Raw genomic sequence first — 23,334 nt, 5'->3', positions numbered from 1 at the left:
GGTTAAGATTTTCTCCAGAAAACAGATTCAATTAAGCATAGAACACCGTTTTCCAAAACTGTGACAAACTGAGGTTTTAAAGTATATGGTGACATTTCTGAAGCGTGCTTACCAGCTAGAAGGGAGAATTGAAGGAGGGTCCGCAGCCAAGCAAGTGGAAATTGCTGGCATACCGCTCTTCTTCTCCCTTTACAATGCATAGACCAAGTTAAATTCCTTAAGTACTATAATAAATATGCCTATTTAACTTCATTTGACTAAATACTTCTCAACTGTATATGATCAGAGATCCCTTTTTACGATGACATCTCTTTGTATCACAAGAAAGGATTCCTTGGAAATCCTAAAGAACCGATGTTCTAAGAGACATACTTTGAACACTGCTATGTCCCAAGTAAATTACTGCTGTTCCAAGGGGGAGGAGTTGAAAAACAGTGATGTTTGCATTAATAAGTTAGTAAGTGATACATTACTTCTCAAATGCTCTTGTTACAGCATGAGTATTTTTTTTAAAAGATTTTATTTATTTATTTGACAGACAGAGATCACAAAGAGGCAGAGAGGCAGGCAGAGAGAGAGGGGGAAGCAGGCTCGCCGCTGAGCAGAGAGCCCGATGCGGGGCTTGATCCCAGGACCCTGAGATCATGACCTGAGCCGAAGGAAAGGCTTAACCCACTGAGCCACCCAGGCACCCCCCAGAATGAGTATTAAGTGCAGAAATCTCACCTACCTTTTTAACATCCCTTGATGCAAAAATGCTACAAGATATTACCATAGTACTGAAAACATACACCATAACAATCCCACTTCAAAGCATTTTACAAGAGATGGAGAAAATGTAGATATATAAAGAATGACTCTGAAAAGGTGAGAAATTACCAAGTTCTCTCTGGCCTCTTAAAGGGAGTCCTCCAGGAATGCCTGGGTGGCTGAGTTGGTTAGGCGGCTGCCTTCCGCTCAGGTCATGATCCCAGCATCCTGGGATCAAGTCCCACATTGGGCTCCTTGCTCGGCAGGGGGCCTGTTTCTCCCTCTGCCTCTGCCTGCCACTCTGCTTGTGCTTGCTCGCTCTCTTTCCCTCTCTCTCTGACAAATAAATAAATAAAATCTTTAAAAAAAAAAAAAAGGGAGTCCTAGGAACTGCAAAAAGGGGGTCCCCTCCAAATGACTTGAGTCACTTTAGCTCATAGCCGTCAGCCCCCTGGATCAGACAATGTTTAGGATGTCTAGGGTTTATCTAGGAGCACCCCAGGTTCTCCCCGGGAGAGCTGGAACCCTGCAGAGATACTGCCTCTGGAGACAGTCCACCCCCTTCCACCTTAGCCCTTCCTCCTCCCCCCACGCCAGCTCCATCAGAAATGACATTTTTGATGGCAGAGGTATGTATCAAAGGTAGGGGAGCAAAGGAGTCCTTAACCTACTGCAAGTGTATAAAAGTCGTTTGTGGGGATGGGAGACATATATACTCCTGATATGTGAATTGGCTGAAAACCGGAATGAGTTTTTCAGGAGAAACAATATGGTGAGTGATGAATAGGTATCTGGGTCCGTAGTCCAGCTCCATCATTGTTAGATCATTTTGCAGGCATTATTATGAAAATATATTACCATTTATAACATTTCGCTAAAAAAAATAAAAAAGCCTCTTATGTTCTAAATAGTACACACTAAATATAATAATACAGAAAACTAAAATGTTGATTAATTATGGATAGATGCACTTAGCTTCTGAAGTCCTTAGACTATGCTCCAAGATTTATTCACGGTCCATGGCTTTTTCGTTCAGTATTTTCTCAATCTGACATACACCCTTTAATTATTATAGGAATTCCTAATTTAAGCAAATACGAACCAGCAAATGTCTTAAGTTTTGATTTGGAGATCTGGTATTAACAGAATGAAAAAGTAAATGCCTTAAACAGAAACATATTTAAATCATATTTATTTTTTGTTATTAATATAAAAATATGCATTTCAAAACACTTCAAGGTATTTGACAAGCTGCACAAACAGAAAAGGCCCATCTAGCAAACTCTTCCCAAGCGAGTCTGAGGCTCCCAATAAACAGCACAGCAAGGCCAGCCTGTGCCACAAGGACATATGCCTGCTTTGCAAGCGCACGCTGACTCCAAAGCATATTAGGAAAAGATGTGCTTTGAAGAACGAAATAAAGGTAAAGCACTGAGCACCTTTTACAATGCCATAATAAAATATTCATTAATTCCTCTGTGTGAAAATCTGGAAGGTAGATAGGATATAAAGGAGTTAAATTTAGCACTAGTGTTTATAAAGTCAGTTTTCTCTGACTTGTTTAAAAACAGATTAAATACTCTGAAACATTTTAGAGTTCGTGGGTTTTATATTTGCCAACATCATCACCTGCTAACAGCAGTTTCTTAGTCGCTGAGAGAGATTGTATACTACAGACTGATGTATGCTATCCTATAGCGACATTGGTCTCTTTCTTTTCTTACTGTGGAGCTGTCGTTGCTGTACCGCGAAGTCCTACCACACACAAATTATAGCCACACTTCATCAGAAGCAGAAATTTAGGAAGCACATTTTGCCAAACTGACTTTCGAATCTTCCAAATTGTATTTGCTCACTCACTTGCCAATTTGAAAAATCTAGTAATTTGTAGAGGGCTTCTTCATCATTAATGCGAGTTAGCAATGCTATAATTTAATTCAAAAGCAATTATTTTTTTAAAATGGGACTCAGACCAGCAAAGCTTACCACCAGCCAAAAACTGACAGGCACACCGTGGGCAAAAGGCCAACTCTACAGTGCTATATAAAGGTCACTTTATGAAAAATCCAAATAAAAATTACTCTCAAAATATTTTGTCCATTAGAATTAGTTTACAGACGGAAATCTAAATTAAATGAGAGGACTCTAGGCCTTTGGGCTAGAATCTTACAACATGAAAAATAAGCAATGTCAACAATGATTTCTGTGGTAGTGTCAGTTTAACCACTGACTTCAAGAATTCTGTTGAAATAATACATGATAAAAGGTATGGGGGGGTAACAGATACCGAGTCTACAATGAAATATTTTCCCTTTAAAAAATTTTCCCCTGAACTAGATACAAATACCAAGCATTTTCTACCTTTCCATCACCTGAAATTCCAATGGGAATCCAGAAATGGGGGGAAAAAAAAAGGAGTGAAGGTAAAACCTGCAGCTGGCCGGTACGCGAGGACACCCTGGAACAGCGCAGACACAGTCCTGCTGCTCACTAAGGACAGCGACAAACACCTGGCAGCACCGTTTCCACTGCGGCTTCAGGAGTGACAGACCCTGATTGTCTTTCTAGTGTTAGCACTTAGTAGATAGAACTACTTGCAAAACCAGTGCTGGGAGCTGATAAATATTTCAGGTATCACCTGGTGACTCCCGTCAAGGTTCTCTGTCATTGAATGTGATCTCGACCTTCCCCACAGGAGCACACCCTCCTTCGAGTGGGTGGGGAGTTGCCCCGTTGGTGACCAGACTGTTACAGCTGGTCTGAAACATCAGAGAGAAGAGATGCCAGCTAAAGGAAGAAAATGCAAACGGAGAAAGCTTACTATGCTTTGCCACAGATATGACCACTATTCCACGTGTACAAACCTAAAGAAAATGGAAGCTCCTTTATTCTGGACAAGCTGTAAATTCAGAATTCTACATATCATTTTCTTGGTAGGAGCAGAACATGCTGTATATCAACATCCATTTTCTTACAGAATCCTCGATAAGAGTTTGGTTTAAAAGGCGAGTGAGAAACAGGATCCAGATGTTGAATGATGGCGACAGTAGTATCATATGAGGTGGCTTTTGGGTTTGCCACAGAGTTCAAGTTTCTTGGTCATGAGCAGGTGTGCCAGGCCATTGAGAAACACCAGAACGATGGTCATAGACATGACAATCACGTAGTGGCTGATGCTACAGAAGGAGAAAAAGAAACATGTTACAGGAAGAGAGAACCTGTGTGGGAAGGAACATAAGATACCTCTAAATAATGATTCTAAATGTATACATAAAATACACAGAGTTACAAAAGATACCAATGATCTTTTCAAGTTTATTTACTTATTTTAGGCTCTACATTCAACGTGGAGCTCGAACTCACTACCCCAAGACCAAGAGTCCCATGCTCTTCCGACTGAGCCAGCCAGGCACCCCCCACCCATGATTTTTGAAATAGATGTCAAATTTAAAAAAACAAATTGGTTATACAAGTAGTGATGAGCATAAAGAGTATTTTGAGATTTCTCCAACAACTGTAATGTAATGAAATGTCTGACTGATACTGGCAGCGCCTGTGTCTTTGTCACCATTACAAGGTTACTGTCCCCAGGTTAAGTATTCTGACATTTTAAAGCGGGCCATTCTATGCTTTGACAGAAGTTAGAAGTACTTTAACAAAACTACCACACACACACACACACACACACACACACACACACACACACACACACGTTACCCAGATTCAAATTCAGGGAAGTAAAAGTTTTATAGTCAAAGCATCTGCACAAAGGAAAAAGGATACATTTCGTCATTAATCTCCAGGCCAAAGCTCCCAGATTCTGCTCTTTTAGAACTTTTATCACTTTTAATACTTTAAATTACCTGAAACAGTCTTAACATTTTAAATTACTTTAATATAAATAATATTAAATATGACTTGATTTCTTAGTAAGTTTCATAAAGCCAGTAGGTAGGCGGCTATCTTCAAATTTAGTGGAAGTCGATCCATAAAAGGTATTTCACAGATCACTTAGCTCTTTACAGTTGCCTGAAATCACAAACTCTGGGCTAATTTAAGCTAACATTATTGGTAGGAAATAGTTGTGAAGCTCATCATCTTCAAGCAATGGAGCCATAAGGCATTCATTCAGCTTGTGATATTTTCCATCAATCAAGTCTCGGTGTCATCTTAGTAGAGCAGAGTTAAAGGAGCACCCAATTTCAAGTTGAAAAGAGTTCAACTGTTCCCGCTCTCTCCCCGGGGACCATCTGGACGTCAGGTATTCTCAAGGTGCCCCCATGTGATGGTAGAGGGACAGGGTTTCTGCCCGGAGGGGCATACAGAGGCCCCGGGAAGGCCTGTTTGAGCTGGTAGAAGGGGTGCTAACAAGCTGACTGTACTTTTCAATGAGGGTAAAGGGCAACAGAAGCAGGTCATCTCTGTCAGATGTAGGAGAAGAAAAAGTCTGAGAATCACTGATTTTCATAAAGCTTAGTATTTATTATAAGAGCAAAGGTGTTTTATGGCACTTATTAATTACATTTAGGAGGGTATTAAAATAGTATTGAACATAATGAGAAGTTATCATATCTAGATAGAAATGATACTTTAGCTGTCATTTGTATTTTAATAAAGTATAAATAGTGCACACAGGAAACAATGTCCAAATGAACACCACCATCAAACCAATCAAACTGGTGACGCTGACTCTATTCACCTCATACCAAATACACTTAGAGCATAAATTTACATTTGTTTTTATAGTTATGAAGATTATCTCAAAGGAACTTTTTCTCTAGTTTATGAAACGCACTTCTTTTAGGATGCCATATAAAAGGCAGGACTCTGTGAAGTTTACAACTCACTATGAATGAAGACACAGTGTAAAAGATCAAAAGAAGAAAATATTAAATTGTAGCTCTGACAGCCCAACTCAGTTTTATGGCCTGGGCAGGATATTTTTCACATGGCTGTTCAAAGAACACCTGATGCCACAAGGTTCTCTAGAAAACCACTGAGCTCCCAGCCCCAGGCTTAGCCGACTCTACTGACTGGGGTATATTCCTTTAAGAGCCTCAGTTTAATTCTGGTAAAATCTGCTCCGAAGATGCATTTTTAAACATATTGGATTATACCCATAAACACAAGTACTGTCTCATCCCCTAATAATACAATCTTCATTTTTAAAGTAGCTACTACTTATTTGTTAACCTGAAACTAACAGCTGAGGAACTCCCAAACTGATTTTGAAAACCCACTGCGATCACCACGACGACACTACAACCATTACAGACATGTGCAGACCACAGTCATGGGGTTGGTGAACTCCCACTCCTCTCTGGAATTCTGGGACATGTTCTTACTGCTTCTGTATTCACAAAGCAACCAAGCAGTAAGGACAAAATGACAACATTCCATTCCTGTATATAATAGGCATGTTACGGCTAAAGTTATTAACTATATTACTAATAAAAAGGAGTTTAGAAATAAAATTTGCCACAAAAGGAAACCACCACAGGAGCACAATTCAAGTAACTCTAGATCCCGTTAAACAAACTGCCAATTAATTTAGTAATACCTACAACACGACAAAAAAAATCTCAGCTTTTCATATACACATTCACGCAGGAATAATTAGAAACCCACAACTTAAAAGCAACATTCTCACAAACAGAATGCAGGATAAAGTACAAAAATGAAGTCTTGATAACGTGAACCCTATTATATGGTGCTTTAGCTGTGAATCTTGAAGCATGTTTTCCAGCCATTATCCAAGCCTTTTCCTGGCAATAAATTAGATGCTGATGAACATGCATGAACCACTTGTGCTCATCAGACCTGTCCCACATGGTTCCCCAAGGTGGTACATGCCATCACTGCTACACAGGATACACAGAGAAGATTCTAGAATTCTAACTTATCAACAGGAGCAGCAGCAAATAAAAAACATCCCCCTGCAGCCTCAATCCAGGCAATTCCATTTAGAAGCCCAATTTTTCTAACTTGGATTTCATTTTGTTTCCTTATCCCAACCCCTGCCACCCCACCTCCCCTCTGCAATCATCTTTCTTCGTTAAGAGGGCATTTTTTGGACATTATATTAAGAGACAAGACAAACAACAGAGCTAGGAGGTAATTCAGCAGGGATGACCAGAAGACTATGTGGGGAATTTATGGAGGACCATTCACTGCTTTCAGCCTGGTAAACAGAACCTGAGCTCTGAAGTCCCCCATTCCACCCACCTTCGAGAAGCCTCTCAGGACAAGCAACCCATTTCACCTATGGGAGTCAGATCTACGAGGACGGAGCACTGAGACTGAAATGAACTGTGGTTTAGCCTTACTTACTAACTGGCTATGCCTTTATCACCTTTCCAGCCCCTCTGGATTTTGTGGGGGTGGGGGTAATGAGCGCACCATGACAACAGACATAAACAAGGACTGTTCCAGGTTAACCTGGCACTTGTCACTGTGTGTGGAGGGCAGCTCCCATTATAAAAAGTACTATTACCACAAAATATTCCTAAAGCATAGTTTTTACCCTGTATACCACGAATCAATTAAATATTTTAATAAGTATCATCAATAAATTATAATACTGAAATATGGAGTTAATGTCCTTTTCTCATGATTAGTACCGCAGGGTGGGGGGTCATCAAAGCATTCTCAAACCGCAAGGGCTGATGTACCATTGTGTTTCCCTTGGTTTGAATGATGCTCAATGTTTGTCTTATGCACCTCTAGTCTCTCTTTCTGTAATTATTTTGTGCTCTAATGAGCACTTTATTCCCATGATGGTTGTGTAAAGGAATGCAAGAAATAGGCGTGGAGGTAGCATGCAAGTGCCAGGGAGGACGTCATGCTAGATGTTAAATATACGTTTTGCAACGGCTCAAAGCCTCTTTTTTAAAAAGGATCAAGCAGGCACAGGTAACAAAAATAAAAATAGATAAACTGGATTACACAAAAATTTAAAACTTCTGTACATCAAAGGACACAATCAGCTACTTCTGGCTCATTCCCTCTTAATCAATATTTCTTTCTCCTTTAAATCCTAAACATATATTACCAAAACTCTGCAGTGAATGGTTCCTTTGCAACAATCACACACAGGATCAGACACAAAGCAACTTTTAACAATGAGTTTATGAGCATCACAAACCAAGACTTTGGGAAATTCCCTGTAAGTAGAGGCAGTGTGGGGCAGCGGGGACTCCGCCGCCTTGGCTACCGAAGCGCTGTCCTCCGCACCTGCTCCTCCATTTACCGGTTTGTGACAGAAGCAAGTCACAATCTCCTCATCTCTAAAAGGGGCCACAGTGTTCTCACCTCTACAATGAAGACAGTAATATGTCCACTGTGAAGAGTAACAACTTTACAGCGTTATGATAAAGATCGCATGAAATAATATGCTGGGAGATCCTTAAAACACTGCAGCACAACCCAAAGGTTGGTCATCTGTAGCAGAGGTGTGACTGGGGCAATCCTTTGATGGACATCCTGCACCTCCTATTCAAGTTCAAGCTTCCGTCTTACTTTGCCTTTATCTAATGTAAAGTGATTCCCCGGTCTCTGAATTGCGTTCATTGTGTCTTTTGGGTTCCCGTCTCGAACAACCAGCTGCTGGCCGTGTAGACCCTGTGTTGCAATGCAGGCCTGGCTCTGCCCTTGTGGCTAAGTCTCTGCCTTGACTTGACTCTGTCAATGAGCTTACTCCATGTGGGCTCCCGTACTGGCTCCAGAACCCCAGCTTTGACAGAGCGTGATCAGAACTGCTGTATCGAGGGACACGCACTCCTTCCAGCTGTAGTATCACTCCTCACACTCCCGAGTGAAATGAAAGGACAATCAATTCTCAGGGAGAGGCGAGGGAGTTCCATGTGTTACTGCCCATATTTCTCCTTTCCTTTCTAATGAAGCTTGAAAGAGTGGTCTACACTTAAACTCTGCTTCCTGACCTCCCATTTCGTTTATTCCTTTTCCTCTGATTTTTATCAGAGTCAAACATGGAGTACGAAAAACATCCAGTACTGGAGGAAGATTTAGGATGAAAACCGAGAATCCTTGTTTCTCCTTCCCCACTCCTCAAGACAACTGCTTTGGCCACTTCTCTTTTTAGATCTTCTGAGGGTTACCTCCTTACCATGAATTAGTATCTTTATGTTGCTATTCATTGATATATCAATTTAAACATTATCTATTAATAAATAAATAAATAAATAAATAAACAAACAATAAAACATTATCTATGAAGTCCCTGCTAGGAAAGAGGAAAACTGAGCCTACTTATACTCTATCCTTCTCACTTCACTCTTAGTTATTTTTTCTTCTGTTAATTTTTATTCTGTTTTTCCTTATGAGTCATCTTTGAGGAATAATTTATATGTAAGAAAATGGAACGGCTTTAAGCTTCCAGTCCGATGAGTACTGACACTTGGTATACCATGTAAATACCCTCACATCCTGTTAAGATAGAGAGTATTTCCATCACCCCAAAAGTTCCCACATTCCCTTTTACAGTCAAGCCTACCCTAGCTCCCAGTTCTGGGGACGGGTGACGGCGATATCACTCAACAGAGTGAATATACTTACTGTTGCCGAACTGTACACTTAAAAAAAGGTAAGATGGTAAGTTTTGTATTTTCTCTATTTTACAAGTAAAAATAAAAAGTCTCAAAAGAATAAAAATAAAAAGTCTCACACACGAAAACACTATATTTTATGAGAATACATTCCAAACAAAATTCTGGCGTATGTCTAAAATGAAAGAAAATTAATCAAATGTCGGGGAGAGTAAGGAGAAACACAAGAAACAGCCCGAAGGACAGACGATAGAACCACGGAATAACATCAATAGTAATAGCTGCCTTTCTGGAAACTTCTTAGGTGCTGGCTGCTGTGCTTGGTGCTCCATGTGGAGTCACGCATTCAGACAACCACACGAGACTGGGGGCGGGGGGTGGGGGGGATGAGAGGGATTAAGTCCCTCGCTGACGGTGTCATGTGCAGAGAGCCTGTAGTCTAGAGCTCTGACCCACTATCTTGTCTGGACACTTTGGGATTAGAGGGCTGGAGAGAGAACGAGACATCAAAACTTTCCCTAAGCATTCAAGCTTAGGAGCAATGACAACAAAATGACGTAGGGACACCTTTTACATGCCTGGCACATATGGAATGAAGGAGATTCAAATCAGATGAGGCAGGGAGGCAAACGTGTCTATAAATGAGAAAGCAGGACCAGGAATGAGCTGCCTAAGAGGCAGGAACAGAGGAGAGGTTGTCTAACACAATCCCACCCAAACCGACGCACTTCCCAGCAACACAAGTACTAAATAAATATTGACTAAATGAAATAAAATCTGTCTATAAAAATGTGTGTATTGCCTCCGAATGCATTTGAAAGCAAAAAAGGCAAAAAGATCGACTTTGCTTTCTTTCTCTCAGAGAAGAAATTTAACAGATTACGGCAATCATTCGCACTCAAATCATAATAAAGAAAAAACTGACGTTTTGTTCAGATTATACTAGAACACTGTTGTAAGGTCTCACATGTTAAATGTTCTCATATTAAAGATTCTAAGAGGCAGATAACGATTGCACTCAATTTAAATTGCCACACAAAGTTCATACTGCCACTGAAAGACCGGGAGATTATGAGGACAGACTCGGAAAACCCAGATCAGATTCAAACAGTTTCTCTTACACCTTCCCGCCGTCCTATCATTCTCTCCAGAGTTAGCATCTATCCTCACATCATCCCAAGAAAACACGTGCTAATGTGTTAATGCTAAGAAATGGAGAGACATGTCTCACTTCCCTAGGCTTAAAATAATTGCTACTTGTTATGTTTACCTCAAAAATCAAATTGGTACCTTCTACTAAGATGTCAAGTTATTATTTTTTTCACTGTATTCTTAAGAATTTCAATGTGGGGTGCCTGGGTGGCTCAGTGGGTTAAGCTGCTGCCTTCGGCTCAGGTCATGATCTTAGGGTCCTGGGATCGAGTCGCGCAACAGGCTCTTTGCTCAGCAGGGAGCCTGCTTCCCTCTCTCTCTCTCTGCCTGCCTCTCTGTCTACTTGTGATCTCTCTCTGTCAAATAAATAAAATCTTAAAAAAAAAAAAAAGAATTTCAATGTGAATATATACAGCACCTTGTTCCAATGTCAAGCCAGCTGCCATAATCCTTGACCAAGAAGAAAAAATGCTGTAAAAGAAAACAAAATATAGCTCCATTAAAAACAAAGGGATTTTGATTCAGATGAAAAACAGTATTATTTTAGGATTATGAGTTTCAGACTTTTGACCTCTCATAACTACTATATGATTAGAATCCATAAGAATATGCTCTTTACAGATTTTTGCTTGGACTAAATTTCTGCTTGGACTAAAATGAGCAATGGCCTAAAAGCAAGACATAAGCATTACCACTCAAATGAACACAAAAGTGACATTTATGAATAGCTAAAAATAAAGATAACGAACTTAATTTTTATAAGTAAGCTCTAAGCCCAACGTGAGGCTTGAACTCAAGGCCCTTAAATCAGTTGCAGGCTCTACTGATTTTAATAAAAGACAATAACAATACCAAAGACCTCAGTGAAAAATAGCCATATCATCCATTTATTAACAAATATCTACTGACAGCCTACCATGTGCTAATCACTGTGTTAGGTCCTTGAGATAAACTCTCTTTTGGGAATTATATAATCCAGTGAATAATTCAATCAAATTATCGGGATGTGTGTGTGTGTGTGTGTGTGTGTGTGTGTGTGTGTGTGTATGTGTGTGATGAGTGTTAACACTGGAAAAGACAGGCAATTATGGGAACACAAAGGAAGGGGTACATAACCCAGATGGAGTATAAGTGAAGGCTGTCCCAATAAAAAGTCTACAGATCTAAGCAAAAAGTAGGAGTCAGATGAAAGAGGAGTCTGAGGAGATCAGAGGAGAGTATGTTTCTGACAGAGGGAGAAACCTATATAAATGTCGGGATTCCAGAGGGAGCGGCAGGTCGAGGTGAGGAGCCTGGTGTGGAGAGAACAAGGTTTGAGATGATGTTGGTCAAGTAAGCAGAAGCGAGGCCACAAATGGCTTTGTAAGCTAAAGAATGCAATCTGTTTATAAAATTAATCAGAGAATTAAATTCCTTTCTATTAACCTGTCTTACTCATTTGCCACTTTGTGAGGAAAACTGAAAGCTGATTTTTTCTAACATTATTATGTATGGTCCATTTCAGATACATACCGGATACCCAGTTCAACAGAACACAAAAATGCTCTCACCTAAACCAAGTGACTAAGAATCTGATTGGGAAGTTAGTCCATTTGGTGTCTCTCATCTGTTCTGGCATAGGATATTATACAGTGAAGAATGAGCTTAACCTAAAGAGAAATATGGCCTTTGCCTTCAGCTGCCTGGAGTGATTTCTAGGCCCATGGAATGTCATGCTTAATGGGAGTATTTTGCCTGGGGGGGCCTTAGCCATTAGACTGTCTAATAACATGATTTATATTGGGGGCTTTGGGCCATGTGGTATCAGTTCCACCCTTAGAAGGACTGAACGTTAAAGGCCAGTCATGGGAACAAAATGTGATTGATCTCCATTAAAAAAGTTGACACCAAGGCTCTTGTGAGCCTCGTTAGCAACACTCCCTATGAGCATCACACACCAATGCTGGAAGAGTAATGCCGTCCTGACTCCACAGGGAGGGGAGGACCAGAATTCCACAGCCGGACCCTTCCTAGAGTCTGCCTTCGGAATCTCTTCCCTTGGATAACTTTAATCTGTATCCTTTCCTATAATAAACCATAACTGTGAATATAATTGTTTTCCATGAGTTGTGTCCTTCCAGTGAATTATCAAACCTGAGGGTAGTTTTGAGAACCCCCAAACTTGTAGGTGTAAAGTAGATTCTTTTTCTTAATATACTACATACAAGAGGCCCACCTGTACGCTCCTTACTCAGAACTCACTTAGGAGAGTCATTAACTTGGTAACATCTTCCCACTTGAAAAGCTCTATTTCTTCTTTCCTTCCTTCCTTCCCTCCGTTTTCTCAGTCTTAGAGAAGGGTTAGAACAATCAACATTTCAAGTAGGAAAATGATGTATTACCTAAATCTAAAGTTAGCTTTTTCTGTGAACTTCCCATGGAAGGCTCATTTCAGACACAATGCACCATGGAAAACTAGGTATAAAATGACAGATGCAAATAAATCAAGTAAGACTTTTGACACCTTCAGAAGAACACCCTTCTTGCATAAGTCACATGAAAAGAAAGTAATTTATATGTGTAATTTATGCCAGCACTTAAAACTTAATATCTAAAGATTTCATGCACAGAAATGCATTCAGATTTCCTTTGATTAAATTAAATCAGCACTTAACTTTCTCAATCTTATTTATACTGAATATCTAATAATGCCTTACCAAAGCCATAATGTCTGATATGATGAGAACCATGAGAAAAAGCCTGGGGAAAAAAATAAAGAAAGTTTACATGTACTACAACAGGCACATTTTTAAAGCACATTAAAATAAAAATGAGAATAATCAGATAATCCTTTATTAGTATTTTTACTTCTGAAAATACTATTTTAGAGAAGGGCTCTTTTCACATTCTAATGGGCGACTGTCCCACAGTGATGGTCTGGAATTCAAAGATGCTATTTAACATTTTGAATATGTATTTCAATGGTAGGAAAGGGATGTGAATTATGATTTTTATTTATTATTATTTATTTATTTTGGAGAGAGAGTGGGAGAGGAGGAAAGGGTGGGGGAAAGGGCAAAAGGAGAGAGAGAATCCCAAGTAGGCTCCATGTTCGGTTCAGAGCCCAACGCAGGGCATGATCTCACGAACCTGAGATCATGACCTGAGCTGAAATCAAGTGTTGGACCTTAACCAACTAAGCCACCCAGGTACCCAGAATTACGATTTTTAATGAAACTTTTAATTTTGAGATAATCACATGCAATTAAAAGAAACAATAGAGAGGGATCTCATGTACACCTGGCCTAGTTTCCCCCAAGGTAATATCTTATAAAACTACAGTACAATATCACAACTAGGATATTGACACTGATACTGTCAAGATACAGAATATTTCCATCGTTACAACATCCCTCATGATACTGTTCTATAGCAACGTCTATCCTCCCTGCAACGACCTCCTGCCTAACGCCTAACCCATGAAAACCACTAATCTGTTCTCCATTCCTATAATTCTGTTGTTTCGAGAGTGTTGTGTAAGTGGAATCATTTACGTAACACTTGTAACCTGTTGGGATTGTATTTTTCACTCAGCATAATTCCCTTGAGATTCATTACAGAATTGCAATGTATCAGTAGTTTGATCCTTTGTAGTGCTGAGTAGTCCTCCATTTATGGATGTACCACAGTCTGCTTAACCATTCAAACACTGAAAGACATTACAAATAAAGCTGCTATAAATACTTGAGTAGAGTTTTTATGCAAACATAAGTTCTAACTTCTCTAGGAAAAATACCACAGAGTGTAACTGTTGGATCTTATGGCAGTTGCAAGTTTGGTTTAGTAAGAAACTAAAACTCTATGGGATGCCTGGGTGGCTCAGTCCATTAAATGCCTGCCTTCGGCTCAGGTCATGATTCCAGGGTCCTGAGATGGTGTCTCACATCGGGCTCCTTGCTTAGCAGGGAGCCTGCTTCTCCCTCTGCCTGCTGCATCCCCTGCTTGTGCTCTCTCTCTCTCTGACAAATAATAAAATCCTGAAAAAAAAAATAAGAAAATAAAACTCTTTTCAGAGCAGTTATGTAATATATGTTCCGCAATATATAAGAGCAATTTCTTTGCATCTTTACCAGCATTTGATGTCACTACTTTTGATTTTTAGCTATTTTGGTCACTGTGTAATGATATCTCACTGTGGTTTTAATATGCATTTCCTTCACCATTAACAATGTTGAACAGCTTCAACTGCCATCTATATACGCCCTCAGGTCTTTTGCTCATTTTCTCTTTAAACTGTTTGGTGTTTACTGTTGAGTTTTGAGAGTTCTTCATATATTTTGGATAGTAGTCCTTGGTCAGATACATAGTTTGTAAGTAAATATTCTCTGCCGTTATGTAGCTTCTCTTTTCATTCTCTTAATAGAATCTTCTTTTCTGTAGAGCAAAAGCTTTAAATTTTGATTAAGTCCAACTTATCAATTTTTCCTTACATGGATCATGGTTTTGGTGTCAAGTCTAACTCTTTACTAGCCCAAACCTCAAAGATTTTTTCTTATGCTTTTCCTAAAAGTTTGAATCTGTGGTCTCTTTTGAGTTAATTTTTATGTAAGGTGTAAAATTTTGGTTGAGATTTAAAAAAAAATGTCACAGCATGCCTACGTGATTTCCTTAACAAGGCAACGAAGAACTTAATGTTCATATGTAATACAGAAACTTAGCTTTTTTATTTGCAGAAGAAATGGACAAATTTCCCTCCTCCACTAAGGTATCATAACAATTGGGTAATAAAAGGGAAAAATGCAATAATTTTTGTCATCTAGTACTTTCCCCTTAAGCCCAAACAGAAAACAACAATGAAAAGTATTCTCAGATTTTTAAAATTTCTACATACAATAGAGAGCTGCAATAAAGCTTAGATTTCTCTCATCTCATTTACAAGTTTAATGTTCTAAAACAGTCTTTCCTCCAGGGAAACTCATGTGACCAGTCATTGAACTGCATCACACAGTTCCATTTCAACTAGTCTAGAGTCAGTACGCTTGTTCTGAAATCATCCTTGACTTCTTTTAGACATAATTGTTTTTCAAACTATAGGTCTAAAATATAGAAATGTCACTCAATAGTTCACATACACAGACATATAGCACAAGTCAGACTTACCATATCTAACTGAAGTGTTATGTATCATTTAAAACAAGTCTGACATAACAGACATACAGTAAGTGTGTTAAACTAAGACCATGTGGAGAACACAATGGTCATTCAGTAAAGCCTTCTGAACAAAGCACCAATTCTCAAAGTAAGTCCCAGGGAAAGCTCTGCCTAGCATGGGCTTTAATGGTTCCAGTTACTGAATCCATTCCGACTTACACAGCCCCAATTACAAAATGCTTTCCTTCTTTGAATCAAAATCAGTGAAATAAAAATTCCACCCTATGGCTCTGGTTCTTCTGAGACAAGAAGAAAAAAAGAAACACAAAGCAATCTACACATTTAATGCAATCCCTACCAAAATACCCCCAGCATTTTTCAGAGCTAGAACAAACAATTCTAAAATTTGTATGGAACCACAAAAGACCCCAAACAGCCAAAGCAGTCTTGAAAAAGAGAAGCAAAGCTGGAAGCATCACAATTCCAGACTCAAGCTCTATTACAAAGCTGCAAGGATTAAGACAGGATGGTACTGACACCAAAACAGACACACAGATCAATGCAACAGAAGAGAAAAATCCAGAAATGGACCCACAATACTATGGTCAACTAATCTTCGACAAAGCAGGAAAGAATATCATCCAATGGAAAAAAGACAGTCTTCTCAACAAATGGTGTTGGGAAAACTAGACAGCAACAAGCCGAAGAATGAAACTGGACCACTTTCTTACACCATACACAAAAGTAAATTCAAAATGAATGGAAACACCTAAATGTGAGAGAGGAATCCATCAAAATCCTAGAGGAAAACACAGGCTTTGACATTGGCCATAGCAATAGACACATGATGAGAGGCAAGGGAAACAAAAGCAAAAATGAACTACGGGGTCTTCAAGATAAAAAGCTTCTTGGGGTGCCTGAGTGGCTCAGTTGGTTGAGTGTCTGACTCTTGATTTTGGCTCAGGTCATGAGCTCAGGGTTGTGAGATCAAGCCCCTCGTTGGGTTCTGCACAGGGTATGGAGCCTGCTGAAGATGTTCTCTTTCCCTCTTCTTTGCCCTTCACCCCCTCTATCCTTCTCTCCCTTTTTCACTCTTCCTCTCTCACAAAAAAAAAAAAAAAAAGAAAGAAAAGAAAAGAAAAGAAAAGAAATATAAAAAGCTTCTGCACAGTGAAGGAAACAATCAACAAAACTAAAAGGCAATCTTAGGAATGGGAGCAGATATTTGCAAATGACATATCTGATAAAGAGTTAGTATCCAAAATCTACAAAGAACTTATCAAACTCAACACCCCCAAAAAACAAATAATCTAGTTAAGAAATAGGCAGAAGACAAGAATAGACATTTTTCCAAAGAAGACAGATAGACAGTTAACAGACACATGAAAACATGCTCAACATCACTTATCATCAGGGAAATAAAAATCAAAACTAATAATGAGATACCACCTCACACATGTCAGAATGGCTAAAATTAACACAGGAAACAACAAATGTTGGCGAGGATGCAGAGAAAGGGGAAACCCTCTTACACTGTTAGTGGAAATGCAGACTGGTGCAGCTTCTCTGGAAAACAACATAGAGGTTCCTCGAAAAGTGAAAAATAGAACTACCCTCAAAGGACACAAAATACTGTTTTGAAGGGACACATGCACCCTGATGTTTATAGCAGCGTTATCAACAACAGCCAAATAATGGAGGGAGCCCAAATGTCCATTGACTGATGAATGGCTAAAGAGGATGTGGTATATGTGCATACAATGGACTATTAGTCATCAAAAAAAAATGAAATCTTGCCATTTGCAATGATGTGGATGGAACTAGAGTGTATTACATTAAGCAAAACAAGTCAGAGAAAGACAAATAGCATATGATTTCACTTGTATGTGGAATTTAAGAAACAAAACAGATGAACATGGTTGGGGGAAGAAAGAGAGGGAGGCAAACCATAAGAGACTCTTAAGATAGAGAACAAACTGAGGGCCAATGGAGGGAAGGTGGGCAGGCGATGGGCTAAATGGGGGATGGGTATTAAAGAGGGCACTTGTGATGACCACTGGTTGTTATGTAAGAGATAAATCACTAAATTCTACTCCTGAAACCAATATTACACTGTATGTTAACTAACTAGAATTTAAATAAAAACTTGAAACAAAAAAAATGCAATTTAAATGCAATAGACTTTTAAGTATCTTTTTTGAAGTTTGGTTTGACATTTTTAGATGTTTTTCTAAAACACATTTTATTGTAGGACACAGATGATGTTCTGCAACCCTTTCAAAGTAAGACACACCTGATTAGGGTACTTACTATCTTCTCAACCTCAGTTTCCTTATCTGTAGAATGGGCAGAGTAATACCTGCTTCATAGCGCTGTTAAGAAAATTAAGTAATCTATGTAAAGTATCTAAAACAGTGCCTGCATATGGTAGGTGCCTAATATATACTGGTTTCTTTTTCATTCCTTGTACCAAAAACTTTAGATAAAATTAAAGACACAGTGAAAGATAGAATCTCTGCCCTTTCAGAGTTCATAGGATGTGTATTAGTTTGCTTGGGCTGTCATAACAAAGAACCACAGACCGGGGAGTTCAAGAACAGCAACGTATTCTTTTGTAGTTTTGGAGGCTGAGTCTGAGGTCAAGGTGTTGGCAGAGTGCTCTCATTCTGAGACTTCTTTCCTTGGCTTGGAGATGGCCATGTTCTCCCTTTTGTTCACATGGTCTCTCCTCTGTGTGTGTGGGGAGGTTCCAATCTCTTCCTATAAAGACACCATTTATATTGGACTAAGGCCCACCAGGACCTCATTTTGCCTTAATTATCTCCTTGAAGGTTCTATCTCAAATATAGTCCCATTCGGCATATGCTTTGTTGGTATGGGGATGGGGGAGGGCACACAACTGAGCCCACAATAGGGTGTGAAATAGAAAAGTAAGAAATAGTTCATCATGGGGCTTCTAGATGGCATAGTCAGTTAAGCATCCAAACCTTGGTTTCAGCTCAGGTCGTGATCTCAGGGTCATGAGATGGAGCCCTGCACCAGGCTCCACAGTCAGTGCGCAGTCTGCTGAAGTTTCTCTCTCCCTCTCCCTCTGCCTTTGCCCCTTCCCCCTGCAGGTGTGCTCTCTCTCTCCCTCTCTCTCTCTTAAATAAATAAATCTTAAAAAGAAAAAAATAGTTCCATCACCGTATGAGTTACCTAACTTTAGCTAGGAATTTGAGGCGATGGCAGCTGGGTAAGAAAAGTTCATTAGAGAATATGATGTCTGATCTAACACTCAATTAACAAGAAGGAAAAAGCTTTTCCAGAGCAAATTTTGAAGTAGTATGTGGAGACTAAGGAACAGAGAAGTTGTGCAAGATCACACAGCTAGTGAGCGGGCAACTTTCTTTTCCTTTTTTTTTTTTTTTTTTTTTTAAGATTTTATTTATTTGAGAGAGACAGTATTTGAGAGAGACAGAGAGAGAGAGCACGAGCGCACGAGCTGGGGAGAAGCAGAGGAGGAGGGAGAAGCAGACTCCCTGCTGAACCAGGAGCCCGACACAGGGCTTGATCCTGGGGGTCCAGCACCATGACCCGAGCTGAAGGCAGATGCTAAACTGACTGAGCCACCCAGGTGCCCCGAGGGCAGAATTTCAACATAGCAATTCTGGCCTCAGAACCTGTTCTCCTAGCCATGATGCACATTGTCTCCCCAAGGCACTATCTACTCTGGAAGCCTTTGGCATGCTTGCCATTTCCTCCTGAATGTGTCCTTCATCTCCCTTGCTTATTCATATATTGTTCAGACGGGAAGGTATAAATGTGACAGTGTTTAACACTTATGGTGATCAAATTACTATGAAAGTAGGATGGGATTATTACTCTTCTTGTTCTGGAAATAATATTTCTATTAAAGGCTGGTTAGTTTTGATATTTTATCTCTTGTTTTCAAGCTACTGAGCACCTAGATCTTTTGAGACTGTCCCAGGAGTACTCCTTAACTCAAGAAATAAATGCATGCTACTGGGTTTTTATATAAATGATAATGAGTGTTGTCTCTTATCACCTCCACCAACCCACTAAGGTCATTCACCTCCAACAGTCACCTCCATCCACTTCCCTGCTTTTACTCTCGTCCTCCTAAGGGTATTAGCCATAGAACAGACAACGGAGTCTTTGAGACCTTCCAATTGCTTCTTGCCACAACTAGGAAAAATTCCGAAGTCCAAACTATGGCCAAAATGGCCTCCTATGATCTGGCCCCTGCCTATCTCTCCAACCGTCCTTCCTACAATTCTGCTAGCACACTCTGCTTACGGGTGGCCCTCCTGCTGCTCTGTGAACACTCTACACCCAGTCTCACCTCACGCCCTGTGTATGCTCCACACCCTCTACCTGAAAGTGCTTTCTCGTATAGTTTCATGGTACACTCTGTGTTTATTTCAGTCTCTGCTTAAATGTCTCCCCTTCAATCTATTTTTCTTCCTGACATTTAACACAATCTGACATTTTATGGCAACTGTTTTATTTCTTATTCATCTCACTGAGTAGATGGTAAGCTCTATTCATGACTGTATTACCAGAAGCTAGAACAGTGGCCGTTTGTAATAGAAACTCAAAACATTATATGTTAAATGAATGGTAGACATAATCAGCATAAAATAAAAATGAAAATGGCTACTACTACACATTGTGACATTTCTTATAGACATATGAGAACTTCTACCTTTTGGTTCCATAGAACACTACAAAATTGTTCCTAAACCACCAAATAACACCAGAGAAAGCTAAAACCACCAGGGTAAAATCTGTAAGTGACAAATTAATGATGGAAGAAGCAAATCTTCTTGACAAAAACCCCTCTATACTCTGACCCAGGTAAACTAGTTAGACCTGCTGAAGATAATGACCATCAAAAGAAATCACACCAGCACAAACTAAAATTCATAGATTTTAAGATAGACAAAAATTAATAACTGAACCCAAATTTCTTTGTTAAGAAATTTTTTTAAAGATTTTATTTATTTGACAGAGAGTGACAGAGAGAGGGGGAACACAAGCAGAGGGAGTGGGAGGAGAAGCAGGCTTCCCGCTGAGCAGGGAGCCTGATGCAGGGCTCAATCCCAGGACCCTGGGGATCATGACCTGAGCCAAAGGCAGACGCTTAATAACACAGGCACCCCTCTTTGTTAAGAAATTTTACAATATTCACTTCATATAAAATTAATTTAAAAATTAAGGTGGCTTAATATAGTTTACACTAGAAAATGCTCTTGCAATAAAAGTGATTCAATATAGATAGAATTCTGATTCAAATTTGAATTCCTAAATATGGAAGCATACTATCCCGAAGACCAAAACATCTAGTAAAACAGAATAGTATATTTTAAATGACATTGTCAAAACATCTTATATTCATTTCGGTTAGTACAGGGCATGAGAAGCTAGCTTTTTGGTTGCTAGATCACACTACTGACGATTTGACCTCCCCAAATTCTTTTTTCAATCACTACTGTTTATCCATGGCTCGCTTGTATATTTGAGTATGTAATCAAATATAGAATAGAAAATTATCTCTTTTAGGTCTCCTTATTTGGTTGACTGTCAAATACTTCTGTAGTCCTAAAACCTTCTTCTCTTTCTCAGCTGTTCCCCAGCTCTCCTGTGCTTTGTTGCTTTCTAAAGGTGAGGAAGTTCCAGGTCATCTCAAGCTGTGAAGTGCATTAGCCTCAAAATACCTTTCTCAACTCTAACAGGCCCTTGAGGTTGTCTGTTTCCCACACCCATTCCAAACTACTACTTCTTGCTCTCTAATCACCTTCCAGGTTAGAATGAATGTGTGCTCCTCAGAGTTCATTCAGACATGATCTGAAATCTGTTGGATGAGGCATTTGGGAAAGAAACTGTTTCCCTGATAGGAGGGGATAGGTTAGATTTTCATTATTTATAACCAAAGGCATCATTTTTTTTTAAAGTATTTTTTTAAAGATTTTATTTATTTGACAGAGAGAGAAAATAAGTGGTGGGGGCGGGGTGGGCAGAGGGAGAGGGAGAAACAGACTCCCCACTGAGCAGGGAGCCCGACCCCAGGACCCCGAGATCATGACCTGAGCAGAAGGCAGATCCTTAACACACTTCTACTTCTCATTCCACATGTTACCAGTTCCTCTGAGTTAAACCTTAAAATCCCTGCTAAAAAAAAATGTATCCACTAACAGAGATGCAAGAAAGTATGTGTCATTTACCAGTTTTTAATTGCATCTAAGTAACTATTTTTTATGTGATACTGACAAGGTATAAATGTTTCACTGTTAAAATTTATGTAAATATCCTACAAAATACTAAATTAAACTAGAAAGAAATTTCTACTATTTTTAAACAGTGGAAGAAAACCTTTTAAAATTATACTTGTTATTATGGCATATGCATCATAATATGCTAAACCCAGTTCTAGCTTAAACTCATCAAAAAGAACATGCAAATTTATGCTAATATTAGTTATTTCTTTCAGCATTGAATATGCCAGTTTGATTCAAGAATAACAGAACTGCTAAGAAGCTTGGTATTTATCTCAAGTGTCTTTCAGAGAGACTGATCAGTCCTGTGCTGATGAGACAATTTTATTAGTTAAAAAAAGCAAATAGTTTAGTTGATAGCTTCTCTTTGAGAGTCATGATTGCTTAAGACTGACTGCTCCAGAAATTCCTCAAAACTTAGAAAGAATAATTCCCATTCCACTTGTCAAATATGTAAAAAATAAGACTAAGAAGCTATTTAAATTATTGACATGTAGAACAGCTGACTTAAAGTAAAATGAAATAATGTTAGTACATTTATCTCATACATATTTAAGAAATAACCCAAAAGAAAACAGAATGATATCCCTTGTGTTTTGTAACCACAGTTATATCTATAATAAACAAGTCATTAACTATAATTTAACATTTATGTTTTACTGTTTTCTAGGGAAGCTCTTCACTGGCTTGAATAATATTCTAATAACATTTTATTCTTAAGAAAGCATATTTGTCTGCTGGGGCTCTAATCAACTAATTTCCTCTAATGACAGCTGAACTCTGGCTATAAGGGTACAACATTTTTCTCTCATTTTTGTAATAAACAACCTTTGCTACTGCACTGTAGCAATCACATACCTACTCTTACTGCCTGAACATGGGCAAGTCCAACACTTCTTAAAACATTCACTTTACCTTTTTGATGATAACTGGGTAGTTAGCTGAACTGCTTCAAAAGCACACATCACAAGAACAAAGGGGATTAAAATCTGTTTAAAAGGACAAAAAACCATGCCGTGGGTAGCTGAAACATTTGAAAAACTTAAAAATAAATGTTATTTCTGCAGTATTTCAACTTCTCAAATGAATTTTATCTCTATTAGTGAAGAGCAAACTCTGAAATAAAACCATGACATCGATGTCACATAGAATATTGATGAAACAGATTTAAAAATCTATATCAATACTGTATATAGCATAGAAAGATAAATATCAACACTTATTCCAAATAAAACCCAATACAAATTTTTGTTCTAACACATTATAATAATTAATGACCATGTTCAAATGTTTCTGAGAGAGTATGAGAGGCACAAAATGCCCAAATCAGATAAATTATAGAGCTTGATAATTTGATTCACAAATCCCTGAATCCATCTGGTCACTTGATACTATAACTCTATAAACATGATCTCCTGGTACATTTATCTTAATACAACTTTATTTCTGATTATATAATT

At 38.9% G+C, this 23,334-nt stretch overlaps 1 protein-coding gene across 1 annotated transcript in view; it reads right to left on the bottom strand.

Moving 5' to 3' along the window:
* Positions 1-1,997: 1,997 nt before the first annotated feature.
* Positions 1,998-23,334, bottom strand: part of LOC111154264 (phosphatidylinositol glycan anchor biosynthesis class N) — a 105,896-nt gene continuing 84,559 nt past the window's right edge. The window contains exons 27-30 of the mRNA XM_022513773.1: positions 22,790-22,863; positions 13,163-13,205; positions 10,885-10,937; positions 1,998-3,926 (exon numbers count right to left, since the gene is read on the bottom strand). Coding sequence (XP_022369481.1) covers positions 3,803-3,926; positions 10,885-10,937; positions 13,163-13,205; positions 22,790-22,863 — 294 coding nt within the window. The 3' untranslated portion in view covers positions 1,998-3,802. The remainder of the gene's footprint in view (positions 3,927-10,884; positions 10,938-13,162; positions 13,206-22,789; positions 22,864-23,334) is intronic.

This window comes from Enhydra lutris, unplaced genomic scaffold (genome assembly GCF_002288905.1).
Source record: "Enhydra lutris kenyoni isolate GAN:26980312 unplaced genomic scaffold, ASM228890v2 scaffoldscaffold36, whole genome shotgun sequence".
NCBI lineage: Eukaryota > Metazoa > Chordata > Mammalia > Carnivora > Mustelidae > Enhydra > Enhydra lutris.
Note: the sequence above shows the minus strand (reverse complement) of the source record. Positions and strands in the feature narration are given on the sequence as shown.